This window comes from Toxotes jaculatrix, chromosome 20 (genome assembly GCF_017976425.1).
Source record: "Toxotes jaculatrix isolate fToxJac2 chromosome 20, fToxJac2.pri, whole genome shotgun sequence".
In the NCBI taxonomy this organism is placed as follows: Eukaryota; Metazoa; Chordata; class Actinopteri; family Toxotidae; genus Toxotes; species Toxotes jaculatrix.
Window position 1 is genome coordinate 14,530,415 of NC_054413.1, and position 21,903 is coordinate 14,552,317.

The 21,903-nt window shown below is 41.0% G+C and overlaps 1 protein-coding gene across 4 annotated transcripts in view; it reads left to right on the forward strand.

Moving 5' to 3' along the window:
* The window catches only part of arhgef4 (Rho guanine nucleotide exchange factor (GEF) 4), a 137,411-nt gene that overhangs the window by 74,139 nt on the left and 41,369 nt on the right, over positions 1 to 21,903 (forward strand). For 3 of the 4 annotated variants that reach the window (XM_041065517.1, XM_041065518.1, XM_041065519.1), the window contains exons 4-5: positions 720 to 983; positions 1,382 to 1,511. In XM_041065517.1, coding sequence (XP_040921451.1) covers positions 720 to 983; positions 1,382 to 1,511 — 394 coding nt within the window. Of the gene's footprint in view, positions 1 to 719; positions 984 to 1,381; positions 1,512 to 4,470; positions 5,040 to 21,903 lie in introns of those variants that run through there. The other variant, XM_041065520.1, reaches the window with a different exon arrangement.

The following is a 21,903-nucleotide window of genomic DNA, read 5'->3' on the forward strand; positions in this document are numbered from 1 at the left end:
GCCTCCAGCAGTGTGGTATATTCTGTGATTTCAGGCTACCGTCATCCTACTTCTTCAAGTTCCTACAGTGGTCCTATAATACAGAGCTAGAACAGGATAACTTGAAGATTACCCCCCCTTGTGGCTTGTATACCACATGATACAAAAATAGAATATGCCTATAAAGTAGGCTACTTCAACACAGCCGTTGAGTGCTTATCTTATGTTCACTTGTTCTTGTTCTTTCCCCTGGCCCATTTTGACACTAATGTCAACTAAACGTTGAAATTTTCCAGTGCCATGCCATTTTGAATAATAATAATAAGAAGAAATAAATAGATAAAGTGAAGGTAGTCCCACAGAGGAAGTGTGTGGAGTCATGAAACCATTTTCCGTTTTCATTTGTTTTCATTTTTAAGCCAACACAAGTGTAGCCCTTAATGTGTGAGTACTCTGCATGTTAAATGACAACTTTGACTGACCAACTCTGTTTCAGTGTAAACAAGTACCTGTCAAGTACAGGACCCTGTAGTCATTTTACTGTACATTCTCATCTCATGTCATACTAAGACATTCCACTGAATGTACTGACTGCATATCACTGTATTTACATTATCATGTATTCAAAGTTATGATCACAAACTAGCCAAAGTTGTGCACTGCACCTGGGGGACTTAAAGGGAGTAGAACTGGGATAGAAAAGCTGACTGTGACTAACTAGTTAACTGTGCATTCAAAAGGGCACACAAAACAGTGGTCGACCTGCCATCCAGTCAAGAACAAGAAAGGCGGAGGGTGAAGGGAAGGCCTCTGCGGCTCTGGGCAGGCTGAGGACTGGCTGCTGGGTGCATGTAGGCCATGATGGAGTTGGCCGGCGGCGAAGACAAAACTGTTCAGATGACCTCTGGATTGAAGAGCAAAAGAAATACAAACACAAACTGGCCAGAGCCATCAGGGGGAGTCTTGGCCAACTCAGCACACTGATATCTGAAGACATGGACAAAGTAAGATGTGGCCGCATTGCTGTGAGCTGCTAAAGCAAAGAACCAAACCTTGGAAGTTTTTGTAATCCTCATCTTCTTCCTTCTGCCTTGCTTCCGAATGTCCGTTCTTCCTGGGCAGTCTGTTGTCTGGTGGCTTCTGACATATTTTCTTGGATAGGAAGCCTGTGCATCTCTGTCCTCACTTCACTTTCTGTTTCATGCATGGACTAATCTAATTTTCTCTACTCATCTGCCCTTTAATTCATGTATGCACATTCATCTTGTATTCTTTTCTTTCCATATCACTCAGTTGTATCCAGTGAGTGACAGTCTTTTACATGTCCAGTTCATTATTAGCAAACAAATGAATGCCAGTGATTATAGCAGTGATTGAAATCGGTCCTTTTCCATTCACACAGACTGATGCTGGAGTCACCTCAGGGCCCATCAAGGCTTTCAGAGGGATGCCCCTCAAGGCCCACTGCTTCTCTCAGAGCACCCCTATTGGTCTTGACTGCCTGGGCTGGAGAAGGAACATCTCCTACACCTGTAAGTACACACTCTGGTTCAGCCTAGATACTTGGAACATTTGAATCTGTAACATTGTGGTTACTAAATCATGTCTCTAACCAAAATTATGTTTATGAATGTCATCGTGGTGTGCTGATATGGCTAGGCTTTGGTGCTGAACTCTCCCAGCAGTGCAGTAGACCATTCAGAGCTCATTCTGCTTCCTGTAGCTGGTTTTGTTTATAAATGCTGATTTGAGTCTATGTTGAATTTGTGTTGGTTGTAATTGAAAATGAGTCATTGATTTATATTTTGCATGTTCTATGACAGCAAACATATTGCACTGCATGGATATGCACATTTTATTGCATGAACTGCTGCTAGTGACACTAGACAAACATATTTGACAGGTCCATGATTTATGGAACTGTGCAGCTTCATAATTAAAGAGAACAACCTTTTGGTGCTAACACAGAACCGGTGCAGTTCCTTATTTAACCTGCTGGATGCAGTAGATTCTCACTGTAACTCAAAGCTCTAGTAAACAGATTCATACAAACCAGATACTAACAGGACATCAGTTTCTTTAGAGTGACAAGCAGTTTTCTTTTTTCTTTCATTTTTTCTGGGGCTCTTGTGACACGGAGAGGGAAGACATTTCTACATTTTTCAGACTTGTCTAAACAAAACAAGCCCATCTATTTGAATTACATCAGTACTGTAAATCATGTGGCATAACAAATATTTAGGACAGGGTGTTGTATCAGATTTCTTAGTACTGTCTGGTATGTTAACTAGGTTTTAGTACCACTACCAAAACAATATTTTTTGGATAGCTTTCTTAATATAAATACACTTAATATAACAAAGTGATGACATATCATATCCAAAAGCCCAGAGGTCAACTTCACTGTGACATCACATCAAACACTCTGGCCATTATTCACTGCCATAACTCAGGAACAGAGGGGGAGATTGTTACAATATTTTCCAATTCCAATCCAACAGTCCTGCTGTAAATTCTGCCGCCAAGAAGTTTCTAATATTCCGTTTTTTCTTGAAAATTGTTGGTCATTTTGAAGGCTGTTGTTCATATGGTCGTGGAATTGTCTTGTGTTGTATGGAAGGAGTGTTTCCACTATTTTGTCCACCCATTGTTTTTAATTATTGATGACAGACTAAATATTAGAGGTTTAGCTCGGTGTACTAAGGAAACTAGCAATTGATTGTACTGTAAACCCAAGGAGTGAGGAAGCAGTGACAGACTAGCTAACAGACTGTCTAACATCTATAGATAGCTGTACTGCTGCAGCAACATTAACCTTATATTATCATCACTTAGTGACAGTCCACAACTTAGTTGTGGTTGTTGAATGCGTTGGATGTCTGGGACAGTCATGCACATGAGGGCATGCCTGAATACACATTCACAGTCTGAGCCCGTCAGGCATCAGATTGCATGATTTCGCTGTGAGGTCAGTGGTCTTACTGCAGATGTTTCAGTATAATTAGATTCATTGGACTGAATTGGATTGTGAGCTGAATTATAAGACAAGTGCAGTGTCACCTCTTTGTGCTGGGCTGTCTTTTGGTAAGGCGGACACATAACAAAGCCACTTTAATCTTTTAACACAATGCTATGCATTATCATTCTGATAAGCTAAGCAGAGTTAATCTGTGCAGGGCTGTATCTCTTTTTCTCATGTAATCTTCTTTAAGGTAGTTTCATTGGACTGAAATCCCTTAGTAAGGGTGACCTGATCTTGAAAAGTCAGATAGTCAACTGTTAAGTCGGGCACTTTTAGCCTCAGGTAGATTTAGCCATTGCTTGTTCCTTGACTATGACACAGCAATGACAGAGGTTCATGGGCAACACTGAGTACAAGAGAACTCCTTCAGTGTGTGCATGTGTGTGTACAATGTGCCACTGTAACTTTGTCTTGATGTCAGAATCAGTCTTTTTACACTCTATCTGCTGCTGCTTCTATTGCTGTGACATTTTTATCCTCAGCACTTTGTACTGTGTGTGTGGGCTGATGGAGTAAAACACTGAGCTGACACACAAGCACCATCTCACTGTGAGGGAGATTAAACAGCAGAAATCAAAATGGGACTGAATACAAGGAACTAATTATTAAAGTAAAATCCAGTAAGGAGATTTTGACTTTAGTCTTGTTTAAAGTGATAAATTCAGGGTGGGTTCATCCAAAATTCTAAACACAAAAAAAAGAAAGAAGTTCGACAACACCTTCACATCATTTTTTTTATTATGTTTCAGTGCTGTGAGCAGCAAAAACCTCCTCTTTTTCACCTCTTTTTATAAGAGCAACTTTGCTAGCTGCTAGAAATCTTGTTCTTGTAGATCTCAGTTTGCTTAACTGTGAAACCACAGTGGTTAGGTCATTAATCAGTTAACAATTTCATTGTTTTCTGACATTTTATGAACCAAATATTTAATCAATTAATTATCTCTATAATAGATATTATGTAGATAGTGCATATTGCATTTACATAATACATATATCTCACTCATTGCAGTTTGAGCCTCAGTACCGCTGAAAATGCCCAGAAATTTCATCTGAAATCTGCTCTATACAGTAACTCACTGTAGATGATTTGAAAACCAGCATAGAGCATGGCGTGTGTGTGTGCATGTGTGTGTTTGGAGGGTGGAGATGGGGGGTGGACTGAGGGAGGAGGGAGGGCTGTTTCTTCTCAGTCTCCTCCTTAATGGCTCCTGCACCATTAGTGAGCTGTCCACGCTGTCGCTAGCAGGCAAGTGACGTGGTCGATCTGCAGAAATCCCCCTACAGGACCCCCACTGATGTCAGCCTAGTGAGAGAGAGAGAGAGAGAGAGAGAGAGAGAGAGAGAGAGAGAGAGAGAGAGAGAGAGAGAGAGAAAGAAATTGACTGTGTGAGTTAATGTGAGGAAATGAAGCAGTGTGCAAATGGGTAGAGAGACCCAGAGAAACAGGAGTAAAGAGGGAGGAGGCAGCCACTGAATGAGAGGCTATCCAGAGCAGAGAGATGAAGGGAGGAGAGGAGCACTGTTACAGCTCTCCTGTTCTGTGCATGGAAGGAGGAAGCAGCAAGTTGACAGCTGAAGCTTACCTCAGCGAATAGTGCAGCAGATATCAGCCAGGAGGCCACCTCCTCCTCTTCCTCCTCCTTCTCCTCCTTCTCTGTGCTCTCTCCCTACCGGAGGAATAAACCACCTGCTCAGCCACTTCGCCTCCTCTTCATTTCCACTTACTTCTTCACTGTCCACCTCCATTTCCCTCCATTGTTGTCGTGCGTCCAGATTGGGATGCGAACCCAACAGGGCTCGGAGGGGGGCGTGCCCCTGCCAGGGGGCAGCTGTGGCAGCAGCGGCAGCTCAGGACTATCGCCGGGGTCTGACTCGGACGGAGGGAGCCCGACAGGCGGAGGGGTGGACAGCATGGTTGATGGAGGTCTTGGGGTGGGTGGATGTATGGGTGGAGGTGGAGGAGGAGGTAGCTTAGGCGGCACTTTGAGGGGGGTCCTGTCTCGCTATTGGAGCTTGGAGAGCCTGCACTCCACCACAGGTAAGTGCCCTGCACGCAGAATGCAGGTTTGTGCAAATCTGCCTCAAAATCACTAATTTTCAATGTATAATTTGCAACTTGCAAATATAAAGTCTCCTTTTTTATGGACATGGATCCATAAACTTCACTGTATGTGACCATACATGCACACCACTAGATTGACACGATGCCATGAGGATAGTGTGTTATTCAGGGTTAGATTGGATGTGTAGTGTCCGTGTGTGTGTGTGTATGTGTGTGTGTGTGTGTCATGCCAGCTAGTCATGTGACACCCGCTGACAGGGTTGTTGATGTGTTTGGGTGGGCTGGTTATTCTGCTTTCTAGTCATGCAGAAAGAGCCTGAAAATATCAACAGCTTTGCCTTTCACAGCGCAGTTTCATATGGTGTGTTTATATGTGCTTGTTTGGTTGTACTCATGATGGCCCTCAGGTGGCATATAAGGAATGTGACTGCCCTCCTCAGCTCTCAGCGCTAGGGCTAGGTATCATTTCTTTATTTTTTGCGTGGTTGTTTTAAAGTGACCATACTGAGACAACAGGAGAGACATAGAATAAATAACATGCAACAAAGGCATCAGAGCATTACATGGTCAGTGTCTGAAACCCCAAGGCTACCAGAACAGCCGCATAACACTTTTTTTTTCTTTTTTTCAGTACCTTAACTGGAGAAATATAAACATTTTTTTCTTTATTTTTCTGTTGCTGTCATGAGACTGTTTTTGCTGCAGCGCTCTGATGAAGGCCCAGGAAGAATAGAGGAGAAACTGGCCTTCAGCTCAGGACTTTTTACAGCTGTGAAATGCAAAGCTGGCAGCAGCAAAATCAGTGGAGGGTAGACATATTAGCTCATAACACTGTGGCATTTAGCCAGGATCTGCCTCGTTGAAATGGCACCACATTAGCTTTATCATGACTCTCAGTTGTTGTTGTTGCAGCTTTGTCAGTCAGGCTGTGTGTTTGTGTGTTAAGCTGTAGTTTGTACTTGTAAAGGATGGGTTGTGTACATTTCAGAGAGGAGGGGGATGAGGGTGAAGATGTAGAGTAGAGTGGGAGGAGGGTTGAATATAGCACTGCATTCCCATTGGAACATTAGCAAGTGTTTGTTGCTCATTTGGAGGTGGACAAGCATATGTGTTGGCATACTGTTGTATGTGCATAGATTACACACACTTACAAGATTGCAGTACATGTAATGAAATGTGTGTTATCGCATACAGTAAAATTGTACACATATGGCTGTGTCCTTGACTGAATCCTATGTCTTCTTTCTCATTTTTTTCTAGGCAGCAGCAGTCTCAGTCTCTCACATGAGCACTCACAAACACAGATGTGGGCACATAACACAGAACTGATGTTCTGTCCGAGTAGTGATGGGACAAGGATAGAAACTGTCCTCACCAATATACAACATCACTAGTCCGTTGCTCAAATGTTTTTGTTTTTTTTTTTGTTTTTTTTGGCAAGCAACCTCCTGTGGCCTTTCAAGTCAGTGATGACTATGCTCTGTCAGAAACAAAGACAGAAGCATGCCGTTATAGCAGCAAAAAACCTCAGGGGGAGGAGATCAGAGTGGATGACTGGGTTAACACAAAGCATGTGACCACTGTTCACATCCTGTCTCTAAAAGTCAACACAGGTTGACTGCTGGTGTCTTTTAACCAGTATCATGATCCCTCCGAAAGTAGGGGTGTACCATCTAAGTCACCTCACGATTCGATTTGATTACGATTCACAGTGCTACGATTCGACAATTCACAGACTATCGATACATCTCAGTTAATCTTTTTTCCCATATAGAATGTTTATTTTCTCACTCTGTAGTTACTTGTAAAATAATGTATATTTTTAAATATCACTTCATTGAAGTAAAACACGTTCATCTCTATCTTTTCTTTATTATTAAATGAAAACATAGAAGGTGCCATTTTTCAACTTAAGCAATTTCCCAGTATTTAGAAAATGTAATGGGCGAGGTGTTGCCTCATATTTGTTGTGTTGCCATTGTACTTAATTTTTGTTTTACATGCTTTAGATACAGAGTAGGTTTTGTCAAGGCCCTTTTTGTCTTCATGTTCATAAAAACCTTAATGTCTCCACACTGCTGCTTTTAAACCTGACGAGTGAATTGTACGCTGTGATACACGCCGTCATCTCTTGGACTGAGGTCCGTCTCCTAATATGTCCGGGGGGCACACGCAACTTTTTTTCCATTCCAACTGCTGCACTTTTGTTCCGTTATTAAAAGAATCGATTTTTGAACAATTATGAATCGATGCTGAATCGTCAAGTTGACGTCACGATTAATCTATGAATCGGGCACACCCCAATCCAAAACCCTATTGAAGTAGTTTTAAAGGTTCTTCATGCTTGAAGCAAATTCATTTGAACAATGTGTCATTCAACCCTGTCTAAAGGCAAAAGTCTCTACACCCATTCCAAATCCATCAATCCATCTATTTTCTACCGCTTTGCCAGTCAATTGCAGGGCAGATACACAAAGACAGACACCACACACACACACACACTCACAGGCAATTTAGAGTAGCCAATTAACCTAACCCGTTCATGTTTTTGTGATTGCGGGAGGAAGCCGGAGTACCCAGAGTGAACCCACGCAGGCACAGGGAGAACATGCAAACTCCACACAGAAGAGCCCAGACCGGGGTTCGAACCTGGAACCCTCTTGCTGTGAGGCTAACCACTGCACCACCGTGCCGTCCCTCATTCCAAATGATACAAAAAATACAAAAATGTCACAGCCCCCATAATTCCATTCTCGGAAAAGTGTTGCAGGCGACTTTTTAGATACTCTGAGATGATCCAACAAACACTTCGCTCAAAGCAGACTCTGGCCTTTAAGCGCCTAAACTTAACTAAACCTCACTCATAGTGGTGGAACAGAAAAGCCTCATAAATAAATACTGCCCAGCCAGTACAGTTTTGAAGGCAGTTACAACAAGATATTTTTACCATTCAGTTTGGAAGACTTGTTCGTCAAAATACTTGTACCTAAAGCTGTATTTTTTTTAATCAGTGTTGTTAGTAATCTTCCAATTCATCACATTTGCCCCAGTAGCAATGGGGTTTAAGGATGTCATGGCTGATCAGTCAGTTGGTCCATCTGTCCAGCACATTGGTCTAGGACAATGTTGACAACAACTGTCCACTTTGAAATTTGACCTGAATACTCAGGACTGTGCCGTGACGGTAATGTTGATCGGTCTTGACTGAGTGTTCTGAATTATCAACATTGCTGATTATATCAGAGTGACAGTCATAACTATTGCAGATAGGAGGCTGCTGAGTCACTGCTCTTATATTTCTAATACTCATGTACCCTTAGTTTCATACAGTAATGAACTGAAGGAAACTGTTGGAACCAAGGACAGACTGAACTTGGTACTAACCTGAAAACAGTCAGGAATAGCCCAGTACACTATCAGTACACAGTTAATGTGTATACAATTTTGTATGTTCAACAGGAAACATAAAACAGATTACATCTTGTGCGCCAAAGAAGTTCTTTTAGGAAGGAACTACAACATACCAGGTGATCAGTAAAGGTGTTTAATGATTTATTAACTCCAGTACAGGAAAGTTTACAAATCAGACATGATGTCCTAAAACTTTGGCTTATCAGCAGCACTGGACTGTGTTGTTTTTGCCCTTGACAGACAGGGGATGGAGTGGTGGGGAGTTTAGGGTTGAGATTTCCACTGATGGAGATTAGAAGAGAAGTTTAATCTGATTTATGTTGGAGGATTTCTTTTTTCTTTTAGAAGGAGCCGGAGCGGTCTCTCCATTTAATGCTGGCAAAGTGACAGGAGGATGTCTGTCTCCTGTACAGCACTGACCTCATGTGACAGATAGGAGCTCACTCGTGTAACCACCATTTGCTTTGAAAACAGCACAGATTCACTTGTTTGCAGTGTTTCAAGGTACTTGGTTGTACCAAGCATTTTGGAGAACTTGCCACAGTTCTTCTGTGGATTTGGGCTGTCTCAGTTGCTTCTGTATCTTCATGTAATCCCAGACTGACTCGGTGATGTTGAGATCAGGGCTCTGTGGGGGCCAGACCATCTGTTGTGGGAGTGCTAGTTCTTGTAACCGAAGACAGTGCTTCATGTCTGTGGTTGTATGTTTTGCGTCATTGTCATGCTGCAGAATGATTTTTTTTTCTGTGCTATTTCAGTGTTGTTCTTTATCATTCATGTGCTCACAGTAAAGACAATTGCCTTTTTGTATTTTAGATCTTTGTTGTTAATCCTAGTGTCCTATGTTGAATTCAAATGGGCACCAACTAATATATAATGTAAATAGAGTAGTAAAGATTAATTAATTCTGTTGGCAACAAGAAGGAGCTGCGAAATCATTAACAGAACTTCTTCTCTGTTTCTCCCACCTCTGGTCAACATACAACATGAATGGCCATTGTTTACAGTCACACTCACACTAAATGCTCACTTTCAGACACACTATCTGGCCAAAAGTGTGAGGACAGCCAAACAAAGTATGTGGACACCTGAACATTTCACCCATATGTGATATACTGCTGCTATAGCAACCCTCTTTCTTCAGTTTATGACGTTTCATCAGATGTTATAACCTGCCTGCATAGATTTTCTCCTGTTCAGAAACAAGAACATTAATGAGGTCCATCGTTGAGATTTGTTGATAAGTCCTGGGTCGGTCTTTCTAACACTTCCTCACCAAAGTGTTAGATGGAGTTTAGGTTAGGGCTCTGTGGGAAAACTGTTTCTTAATGGATCTATCTTTGTGCATAGGACAGTTGTCATTTTGAAAAAGGAAGCAAACACAAACTGCTGACACAGAGTTGAAGCACACTATTATCTAAAATGTCTTTGTATACAACGGTTTTAAGATTTCTCTTCATTGTAAATGAGGGGCCGAGACCAAGCCTGGAAGAACAGATCCAGAGTGTGTGCGCATACAACTGTCCTCATCTGTGTGGCAAGAAACAGAAAAGGGAGGAGGGAAAGATGTCTGAAAGCATCCATCACAAAAACATGGGAGGCACAGGGCTCTCTGGGAAATAGGTCGCTGTGGAACAGCCATTCAGCCTAAGGCGTCTTCATGTTCTACCTCTGCTGAAGTAACTCAGTCGAGATGGGGCAGTGGAAACAAAGACTAGAGCTACTGCAATTATTTCTTTAGTTTTATCCGCTGGCTTGACATCTAATCCCTTACTTTAGCTCAGCATTGGTCTACATTGGTAGGACATGACCAAAGAAAAACTTTGTCAATCAGAGAAGTTTATTTGCTGCTGTTAAAGAGGTATATAATTCAGGTAACTCAGATACTCTCAAAATGAGCTCCTGAATTTTTTTCCTTTCCACAGGTTTCTTTGGTTGCCATGGTCACACTGCCTTGTATCAAGATGATAAAAGTTCAGTCATCAACTCAGTAGCAAATAGCCAAGCTCTACAACCACCTGCTGCCATCATGCAGCCCTAGTAAAACAGTCTTATGGATTGTATTGAGGTCTTATTTTCAGTCTGGTGTGAAAACAATGTGAGGGTCTAATCCTGCAAAAGGAAACTCAGACCGGGTGTTGTGAATCAAGTCTTTTAATGTCATGCAGCATGGAGACAAGACATACAGTTCACAGTGTGTTCTGCAGTGTTGTCTCAAGAGTGCTGTCCAGCACGATCCTTTATACCTGTAGTCAGTATGCCATAAATATCTTTCCCAGCATGAGAGACAATAAAGGATGTCTTATGGTCACACCAAATGTAAACAGGACAACCAAATGGGGTTCACTCCCAGGCCATCTAAGATATTTCCAGATCAGCAGTTTTAGATAAACAGTTCATTCTAGGAAAGATCTGTTAGCACACCTACTGTAAGCACTCAGGACAATTAACTGGGGTTCACTCCCAGGTTAGCTAAGGTCTTTCCAGATCAACAGTTACAGATGTCATTTCACTTTAGGGGACGTCTGTTTTAAATGACCACAAGGTATAATCCTTATTTCCTTACAACAACTCTGGGGAGAGTTTTACAACCTGAAAGAATGTGGGCAGACTTGTACAAAGGATGGGTTTTAGGTACAGCTTAGTACTAAATGAACAATCCTAGACTTCACTTTCACTAAGGACAGATACATTGAAAAAATGTTTCCACACTGGTCACCACTTTGGAATATACCCAGACTCATTATGCTCTGATGCTTCTTTGTGAACCTCGCTCTTTTTATTTTTTGTACAATCAAAGATCAGAGATCAATATTGAAAATATTTTGGTAGTTAGCAGTTTTTCTTGTGTGGATAGTTGTTTTTACTGGTTAAATTGACCAACATAGCCGGCAGCAAAATACAGAATATCGGCTGTAGCACAAAGTCTTCTAAATATCGTCTGGGTAATGTGCTCTCTGTAATCTGGTGTTGGTACTCAGCCAAAGATTGTAAGGAAAAAAAAAACTTCATTGTCACACTCCACAAGTGCCACAAGTGGACTGTGAGAAACCATGGGCTGTTTGTGTCATGATGTTAACTCTCAGCAGAATCTCTGATAGTCCCAGTTAAATATTCAATATTTGTGAATCAGGACCTCCAGTATTTGGATCAGGTAGCTTGGCTATAGGTGTTATTTAATGTGTCAGACACATACTTATAAACAATATTTCATATATTCTCCTTCTCATCTCATCTCATTTTCAGGTTGGAGCTACAGGTTGTGATCATTAATCAGACACTTAAAACTGTTTCTGCTTTCTCACAGCTTAAAGATAATTGCAGATTATTGATATTTTATAACTTCAAATACTTGCAGATGCTAAAAGTTAACTAGATCAGATGAGTTAAGTTTTATACTTTATTTATCCCTCAAGCTGGGGAAATTACTCTCTGCATTTTACCTACATCAAGTGAACGAAACACAAGTACCACAGGCCACAGCACTAGAGACGCTGTAGCTGGGGGAGCCCAGGGAGCTGGGGTAGATCGGTGCCTTGCTCAGTGGCACCATGGCCATGGTCTCCTTCACCACCACCCATAACCATTGTGCATATCCATTGTGCTTGGTCGAGGAATCGAATCGGCGACCCTCCGATCTCTGGGCGGTCCAAAGCCGCACGCTTAACTTGCTGCGCCACAGCCACCCCCCAGAAGGATTCAGAAGGATTCAGGTTCCAAACTGGATGTTGTTGAATTTCAACCCTTGACAGTCTGGACACATCACTCTAAAGATGATCGTTATAAGGCACATCTGAAGTCTTCCCTGCAGTGAACCCAAGCATCAAAACAGAAGGATGATCTAAAGTGATGGGAGCAATTAACTCTACTTAATAGCATTGTTGCCTCCAATCAGGCCATTACGTCATGTCAGAGGAGCATGGTGTGCTTCATAAAGAGATGGAGCGCTGTGGCGGTTGGTGTTTAGTGGCACATGATGTCATGTAGCAAACAAAGTGAGAGGTTTTTCCACAAATCAATAGCCTCTAGTGATTTTTCTTTCAATTAACATAAATTGAACCATAAATTAAAACTGAAATATTGGTGTGTTTGTTTTTTCTTTTCATAATTATGAGTAATTTGATGGAAGTAAATTATTGCAGCACAAGGATGAGACATGTCATTTCATAATGTCTTTGATTTATGACTAATATTGTTGTCCCGTGCACTTCTTAAAGATCCTTCCCTCTTCTCTGGTTGTGTTGTGACAAATGTTAGTACATTTTGACAACACTTGTGCTAGGTTGTGACCATGGAGTACAGCAGTGATATGTAGTGTCCATTGCTGTAATGGAAAGTGAATTGTTTGCCATTAATCTGTGGGCAAACTGTTGGAGTAAATGCAGTGTGTCAAAACATCTACCTTATCATTAAGCAGTCCTATTTATTTTTAACTGGTAAAGACTTATTTTGAAAGCAGTTTTCCATCATAGGCACGGGTAGTGGGCATGCTGAGGGTGCTGCAGTGCCCCCTATTCTGAGGCACTATAAAAACAAGGGGTATATAATATAAAGCAATTTCTTGTATCTGGTACAGTTTTTGTAAATGGGGTAAGACTCTTACTTTAGTTTGATAAATACAAACGGTGATAATAAGTAAATAATCAGTTGCCAGAATTTGTCTGTATCGGTAGTAATGCAAATTTACCTGGACTGCATGTTTTGCCTTTCATCCAAAAAGGTTCTTAAGCTCTGAATGCGAGATAGTGAGTACCAGGCCTCAGCAAGGTCGTCTTCAAGAAATCTAAAGCAAGTCAGCTCTAGGAGACTGTTGTCACAAGGAACACACCAACATCAGTTCTTAACAAAGCCCTCTGTCATAGACATGGAAACAAAGGGGAAAGCAGAGTGATATTGTTCTGGTGCAACAAGGTCCTCAGAAAGAGGAGGTCGGGGTAGATAGATGAGTCAACAAGACATTGGATATTTCTTCTTCCAACCAAGAGTCTACATTAGTTTCTTTTAACCATGAGTATGATTATTCTTTAACCTCAACCACATTATTGTAACCATGGCTGTGAAGGTCTCCTTACCTTATAAAAGCACTAATTTTACCCCAAACCACAATCGTTCCCTAAACCTAACCAAGTTGTTATTTGTAAATCTAACCAAACCTGAACCATAGTGATTTAAGATCATAAAAGAAAATACATTTTAGCTACAGTTAATGGTAACAGTTTTGGAAGGCACAGCAAATTATGTTGTTCTGCTGATATGGACGGCAGATCAGAAATCATTGTGGAGAGATTTTGTTGTTTAATTTGGAGGGCTTTCAGGACTTTTCAAATGAATGAAAATAACCAAAGAAGACATACGTTAGTTCATGTTCCATTAGTGGTCATCATGTCAGCCACATCCAGCCAGACACCAGCCACACTGGTGACATGGCTCCAGGGATGGCAATGTTCATTTAGCAGTCAGTGAGCCCACCATCTTGGTTCAGATTGAAATATGTTGACAACTATTGGATGGATTGTCAGGAACGTTTTATACAGACATTATGTGTCCTCAGGATGAAGTGTAATCACTTTGGTGGTCCCTTAATTTTACATCTCATGCCATCATCTGGTCACATCAAATTCTCTTACTTTGGTTTATGACCAAATACCTACAAAAATAATGAAATTCCCATTAGCCTCAGGTGAACTTTGTGTTAAGTCCTAATTAGCTAATTTCAGCATGCTAACACCAAAAAAAACCTGCTTCATGTTAATATTGTCAGTGTGAGCATCCTAGCATGCTGATGTTAGCATTTAGCACAGCCTTGCAGAGCTGCTAGTGTGGCAGCAGATTCTTAGTCTTCAAGCACTGACACGGTTCTTAGAACATAGCCCCACACTGGGTGGCTCTGAAGTTCAAGTCTGTAGTTTTAAAAGTAGATGTATTCTAGATGCCCTGCATTTTTATATATTAGCCTTATGATACATATTTTATATGATAGCCTTAAAACTTTTTATCTGTTTCTCTTTCTCTGCGTGTTTCTTATTTGTCTTTCTTGCAGTTTTTGTTCTTGAGTACAGTGTTTTGTATAGTTTTTGTGGCTGCTTTATAACGAACGTAATGTTCATCTTTTTCTGTTGTAATGTGTAATTCATTCTCAATTTGTTTTACAGCATTAATAGTTGTTGTTAGATAGAAAATTATCGAAGAGATTTGTATTAATGCAAAAACAATAAGTACTGTCCATCGGTTAGTATATCATTATGAACAGAAGCATTCCCAGCTTTGATTACTGTCCCGTGGTTCCAGTCCTCATAAGATAATCAGAGTTCTAAGTTAAATTAGAATTTTGAATTGAATTTTTTTTTTTTTTTCAAGGTTAAGTCACACAGCTTTGTACTAGATAAAATACCATTTACTGGACAGTAGATAACGCCTTTAGACTAATACTATATTTTCACTTAATGGACTTTCTGTTTTTCAGTTTATGGCCTTTTGTTTGCTTCTTCATTTACTTAGAGGCGCATATAACAGTCTCCAAATATCTAATGCAGCATTAAAACACTTAATTTAACACACAGTATGTAATCAACCACCTCCCAGTGGCTGGCTTGGCCACACCACAACTACGCAGAAAGCTAAAATTATTTCTTTGTCTTTGTCGGAGAAAGAGGAGAGGAGGAAGAAAAGATTGCCTCCCTGTCTTAGCTCTCTCATTGGCGTGTGGATAGTGAGAAGTCTTACTCCTTTAAATAGATTTCCTCTGATGGCGAGGCATGCCGACCCCCCCGGGCTGGGAGGAACTGAGACTGAAACTCTCTCTTTCTGTGACTCTCCATTGCATCCATCACTCTCGCTTCCACTTGCTGTTGCTTCTATGCCACTGGGAAGGGCAGAGCAGGGTGCGCAGGTTTGACGCAAGGCTTGATGGTACAGCAGCCTGCACTCTGCCTGCTCATACTGGTATTGACTGACAGGCAGGCAGAGAGATAGGACAGACAGGACCGGGGGTGTTTGGGAAGATGGAAGGAGGCTGGCAATTAAATTACAGGTTGACAAATGTCTATAGCTGCCACTGCATCACTTCAGATCAGATGGCCCTTTTGCGCAGTCACATCCAACTTGGAACAGACATAAAGGCTTCTTCTTTGTCACTGTCCCTTTTCTCAGATTTTTCCAGGTTCTGTCTGAGGTTCTATCTGCCTCTATCCCAATACCACCGAGGTGAATAGAATGATGTTTTGCTGCTCACAACATTGAAAAATGGAATTTTAAAAAATCATCAGCATCAAAAAATCACCTGTTTCTCGAAACAGTGTCCCTGTTACTCCACAATTCACAGAAAACCATCTACAGGTTTTATTAGAGCTGTTCCTTTCGTAGAGAGTAGTAGGTATCTAGGCATAGAGTTTCTGATAAACAGATAATTATGAAAATGGCAGTGGTTTGGCAGAATTCTGGACCATATGTGACACAGCATGAACCTCTCTCTCATGAGCCTCCCTGCTACTTTCTGTCTGATCTGCAGCATATTATAAAACGTAATTATAATACATGTTACAATATCTCCACGTTGTAGTTTGGTGATGAACTCCACTGGCCCTGCCAACTATTCTTTCTAGATGCTATACCTTTCATCCCTGTGCCTCTTTTTGCATTATTGAATGTCTTCTCTTTGTGATATTTACATTCGCTGTCCTCTTCAGTGCTATCAAGCAAATTTTTAGCTCTTCCACTACCAGAATTTTGTCTCAGCCCCTGAGCTACCTCCTTTGTCAGAAGTAAACTTCTGGTTGATGCTTAGTAAGTTTTTTGGCTCCCATTGCCTTCCGTCCCCTTGTAGTTGCTGTCCACGTCTCCTTTCAGTCTGTCTACATCTCTTTGCAGATTCCATCTGTTTGTCAGAATTTGTCCATGTCTCTCCCTGTTTATCTTTTTTGTCCTTGGCTGCCTGGCCCTCCAGACCCTGTTTCAGTTCCAATTCCTGCTTCTTCAGTTACAACAGTATTGATAGACCTTGAACTCTGGTTCGCTCTTTGTATCGGGACAGCTGACGTGACTAATTTCTCAAGAAGTACAGATCGATGTCAGTACAACTCTCAGCTTCTGAATGTTTTTGCTTTCTGTCAGACATATGGGCAGCTTCTGTTCCATTCTTTCTCAACATGTCAGTAATGCGCTCTCCCTGTCCCTGCTCAATCTATTTTACCTTCTCTGCAAACTCATTGGATAGGCTGTTCTTCTCTTATCATAGCTTTGTAGCTTTGTAACTTAGGCCCACCAGCCCAGCCCAATAGTCCAACCCCAAAGTGAACCCATAGACTTTCCATAATAGTCAGCCATTCTGTTCACAGCAGACAAATCTACATTGAATTATAAGACCAACGTGGGCTTGAAACAAACTAGTTTTTGTGTAGTGATGTTTGACTACATCTAAAGGCAAAGGGTTTAAACCTGTCGCAAATGGCTACAGTCAAAGGTGGGGTGATAAGCCTGCTGTTGTATCTGAGGTGCAGTTAGTCTTACAAATGAACACAGTTTTATGCTTTGAGAAAGCCTCTTCCAAAACACATTCTGATGTTTAACTGTAAAAGCACCAAAAAAAGAGAGCTTGAGAAAGAAATTAAAATTTTGCCCCACACCTTTACACACTTGGCGAATCACTGCATAAAAAGGGTGTGATTTTTGTCTTCTACAAAAATTTACCAAATGCAGTCCTCCCACTTCTAACTTCAAAAAGATGTCAGGCAAGCAGGTGAGATTAGATGACTTTACCATTTGCCCTTTCATGAAAGGTGACTGCAGACTGCAGAAAAAAAAATAAATTACAGAAGCAGGATGACAGGAGGTTACTTTCAGTTTCAGTCCAAGCAGAGACTTTGCAAATTAATGGGTTTAGAGTGGACTGACATGTCGCAAACCGGCTTATTTGAGAACCCTATTTATGAATTGAATCGGGCATCCACAGAGCTCTAGGTTCTTCTCCTAAATATTTGATCTCTGGTGTCCTGTCTAAAAACAGAAAACAGACAGAGTTTGAGAATGTCTGGTATGTAAGATAAGACCCCGGCCCTGTCAGACTCAAGAAGATCACACCTTAAGTTGCTGACCCTTACTGAGTGAGCGAAGAGTCACAGACATTTCTGAGGAGTGAGTATCTTGCACTAATGGCTGTCTATTGTTTGGTGATTAGTTATTAATGTGCCTTATATTTTTTGCTCAATATCACAAAATTGATAAGCTTGGCTTGACAATGTTTGGTTTGCAAATGTGGACTGAACTGCACTACTTTTACGCATGAGGGTCAGTTTACTTGTCATCAGGTGTAAACACTTGTATAATTTCCTTGGTGGCTCTGGAAGAGCTTACACTGTTGATGTCATAATGATTTCGTCAAATCTGAATGCGCCATAAGACCATCACAGCATCTTGGGCCCCCAAACACAGGTTTGACACCATGTTTCTCTGATCTGTCATTTGATATCACAGTAATAATAAGGCGAATATATCCATTAGTTCACGTCAGAGAAGTAATTTCATTTGCGTTAGAAGTAGACCCGGTAATAAGATGGTGTCTGATTAATCAGCAGGCGCAAAGAGCTCACCGAGGTTTGAATGAGGACACAGCTACTTAAAGCAGACAAAGACACTGCAGGTGAAAAACAAGGGCACAGAATAGATGAAGGAGGATGAACAAGGTGAATGGAAATTAAGAAAACAGCAGAGTTGTTTGCAGGAGTAGACTGTCACCCCCCACCTCACCACCTTTTTGGTTTTGGTGATTAACTCTTCCTACTCCTCTGTGTGTACCTTCTACTTATATTATCCCATTTCATTCCCCCAGTTTTTTCCGGACACATGCACTTTTTTATATGCAGTAAATATGCATTTCTGTCTCATGTTTGAATAAAGAGTTGAGTCATTTGTCTGTAGTTGAGATGGCAGTCTTTCAAAGTTGGACCTAAAAACACTTCCAACATGATGCAAGCCTGAAATTAATGCCATCACACTGATGTACTGCAACCACACCAGTTTAAATGCACAGAGAAAAATTAACTGCATGTCTTGTTTGGCCTTCTTAAAAAGTTTGTAGTTTATCACTAAACTGTCATGCCTTAAGTTGAAAGAAACCAGTTTCATCAGCCACAAACAGTGTGACAGAGACAATTGTAAATTGTTACGCTAGAGGGGAATCTGGTTATGTCTACAAAGATTTTCTTTCACCTTTCCCCTCAAGGTGAGGTGTCAAAAAGAAGAAAAAACTCAGACAATGCAAAAAAAAAGGTTGAAACTTAAGAACTGTCCATTTTAGAATGTTGAAGGAGGTTCCTAGCTTGATCCATGTACAGAAACATTAGAATGAAATGACAAACCCAATCTAACATCTTCATTGTCCTTTTACATAACAAAATATAACAAAAGCATCAGAATTCTGAATTCTGTATCCTATCCTTTACACCACGGAACATTTCTACAAGTGATACAAATTTCTCAGGACATTGTCATGGGGAACTCTATTTCACTTGTGATAGATTTAATACATATACTGATATTTCACATATGTGAACCTTAATTTTCATATTAAATATCGTGTGAGACAGCATTTCACATGTGATGAATTCTCATACTGTAGGTACATGGCTTTCACATATGCATTTTTTAAGGTTTAAACTGAAGAGGAAGTTTTGGGCATTCTTAAAAAGTCATAGCAAATGACTGCTGCGCTGGACCTTGATTTATTCTGACCAGGGAGCTTTGTTGTACATCATACCCCCCCTCTCTCTCGCCCTTTTCAGAAATAACGTAAAAGCATTGTTGGCTTCATGTGTTTCTTGAAGTGTTGATTTTTTGTCATTCAGAACAAAATTACTTTTACCTGGTGAGAGAGAGAGCGCATGTTATGAGGAGGAGGAGGAGGAGGAAAACTGTCTTGCTGCATTACTGATTGATGATTGGTGATTGTGAGATGTGGTTGTTGTTGTGAGATGTCATTTTTAACAGCATGTGCAGTGCTGTAACTGCAGTTACTGTGTTTTGTAGACATGTTTTAAGATAAGAGCTTAAAAGTCAAACACCTCTCTCTCCCTTTCTCTGCATGTTTCACTGCTGCAGCCTTCATTCATTCAATCCAGACCTGTGTCATGTTGGAAGTGGTAGAGAAATATCACTAGTTACAGCAGCAAGATTACAGTCATGACTTTAACAGATATGAGACAAACTGCTGTTAAATTGCCATCAGATGAATGGACTCATAAAGGGGTTTATGTTTCAAAGGGGCTTCCCTCTCTATACCTGTTTTCTGTCTGTATCTCTACTGTGACTATGAAATACAGGCAAAATACCAAATAAAAATACGATAAAAACATTAAGACCTTATCATCAATGCAGCTTAGTTTAGTGCTTCCATGCCTTATTGGTTCTGTAATGTCTAAATACAGCCATTATGAAGCATGCAAATATAACAACAGAGAGCTACAGTATGTTTAAAGGCCCAACACTTTTACAGATAGATGAAGTCAGTTACAAATTCCTGAAAAGAGCTACAGTCTACCTTTCCTTCCTCCTCTTGCCCTTCATTTGCCCATCCCCCCTTCATTCCTCTTGTCCTTCCCAGCCCCCCCCACCCATTTCTCTGACAATAATGCAAGGTGTGCTGCAGCAGGAGGGGGAGGTGGAGAGATGTTGAGGTTTTTACAGACCTACAAAGGCTGGAGGATGGTGTGTGTGTTACATTCCATTTATTGACAGTCTGTGTTTGTGTCCTTGTTCTGTATACATGCTTGCTTTCATATACTGCCCATGTATGGCTGTAAACACAGAGCCAGAGAAAGAGCACAGCTTAGCCTGGCACTTCCTTGCACGCACTCTACACCTCCCCCCTCCCATTATAGTCCCCCCTCCTCTTTCTTTCACTCTGTCATCCCTCTTCACTTCACTTGGTCAGTGCCTGGAAGTCTTCATCAGAGAAGCTCAGTCACATTTGCAGAGTCCTCACTCCTCTGTGTGTGGTAAGGGCTGTAAATGTTGCTCTCATTCTCTCTGTGAGGATGTGACAAGCGTATTAGACTGGTATTTCAAGACAGAAATGACCTTTCATTCAAAATGGACATGATGTAGTTTGGTAGTAAATAAAGTTTCAGAGGCTGGGGCTGTTTCACACTGACAAGGAGAAAAATGTAGGGAAATTACTCTCTGCATTTTACCCACACCAAGTGAACGAAACACGCACACAAGTATGCACATGCACTAGAGATGCTGGGGCAGGGGGCTGCCTAGTGAGGCACCCAGGGAGCTGGGGGTGGATCGGTGCCTAGCTCAGGGGCACCATAACCATGGTCGCAGAGGCAGCGTCTCCTTCACCACCACCGTATCCATTTTTTTGCGCTTGGTCAAGGGATCGAACCCACGACCTTCCGATCTCAGACCTGTCCGAAGTCCAAAGCAGTACTCTTAACTTGCTGCGCCGCGGCTGCCCCAATTAAGAGGCAAGGTATAGTGAGAGAAGACAGTGTAGTCATGAACCATTGAAAAGATTATTGTCTCTGTGTCTGGAAAAGTCCTGCAGTGTTTTAAGGTAATGCCATTCACTGACTATAATTACACCTCACTGGCCTGGTAATCCCAGTGAATGTGAGGATGCGTGCACACATACACACAAACCGTTCAGATCAGCCGAGAGGTTAAGCCGAGTGGGGATGAAATCCGCTCCACTCAGATAACTCGGCCAGTGTTGTCACCAGGTCTAAAACTCCAGCCTTCCACGTGCTCTGCTCATCCACTTCATTATCCACTGTCATTATAAGTGCACCCATAATCCTCATATTAGACAGACGCATGGAGCTCGTTCACCTCTGCGCTTCCACCCTAACCCATTTTCCTTTAGCCGCTCTGTTATGGAAATCTGTTTTGAAACCAACATGGAATCCCTTTCTACCTGACATTTAAGGAAAAGGATTTTGTCTGTTATTTTTATTTATTATAAGAACAATTTACTGCTGAGATCTGCAAACAGAGCGATTTAACTATGACAGTCCAAAAGGACAATAAAATGACCAGAGCAGTCAGACAGGTTAAAAAAATATATACTTAGAAATAACTTCAAGAAAAAAAAAAAACTATGAAAAGGAGAGAAATCCAAAATAGACACTAGGATCGTGCCTAAATACAAATATATTATTTGGATAAGCTGAGATAATGTGACCTGAACAGATATGAAAAACATTCACATTTCTTTTTGGTAATACTCCCCCAGTTTAGACTTTTTTTTGTTGTTTTTATTTTATTTATTTATTTAACATGGGGTTCAAATACAAATAGTTTTATTATTCTATTAATTAAGTTACATAGTTAAAATATTCTCTTACTTTGTTGGCAGCAAACATATGAGGAGTATAAATGACAGGAAAAGAATTTTGTGCAAAAAATTAAGCGGCCTACAACAACTTCTAGG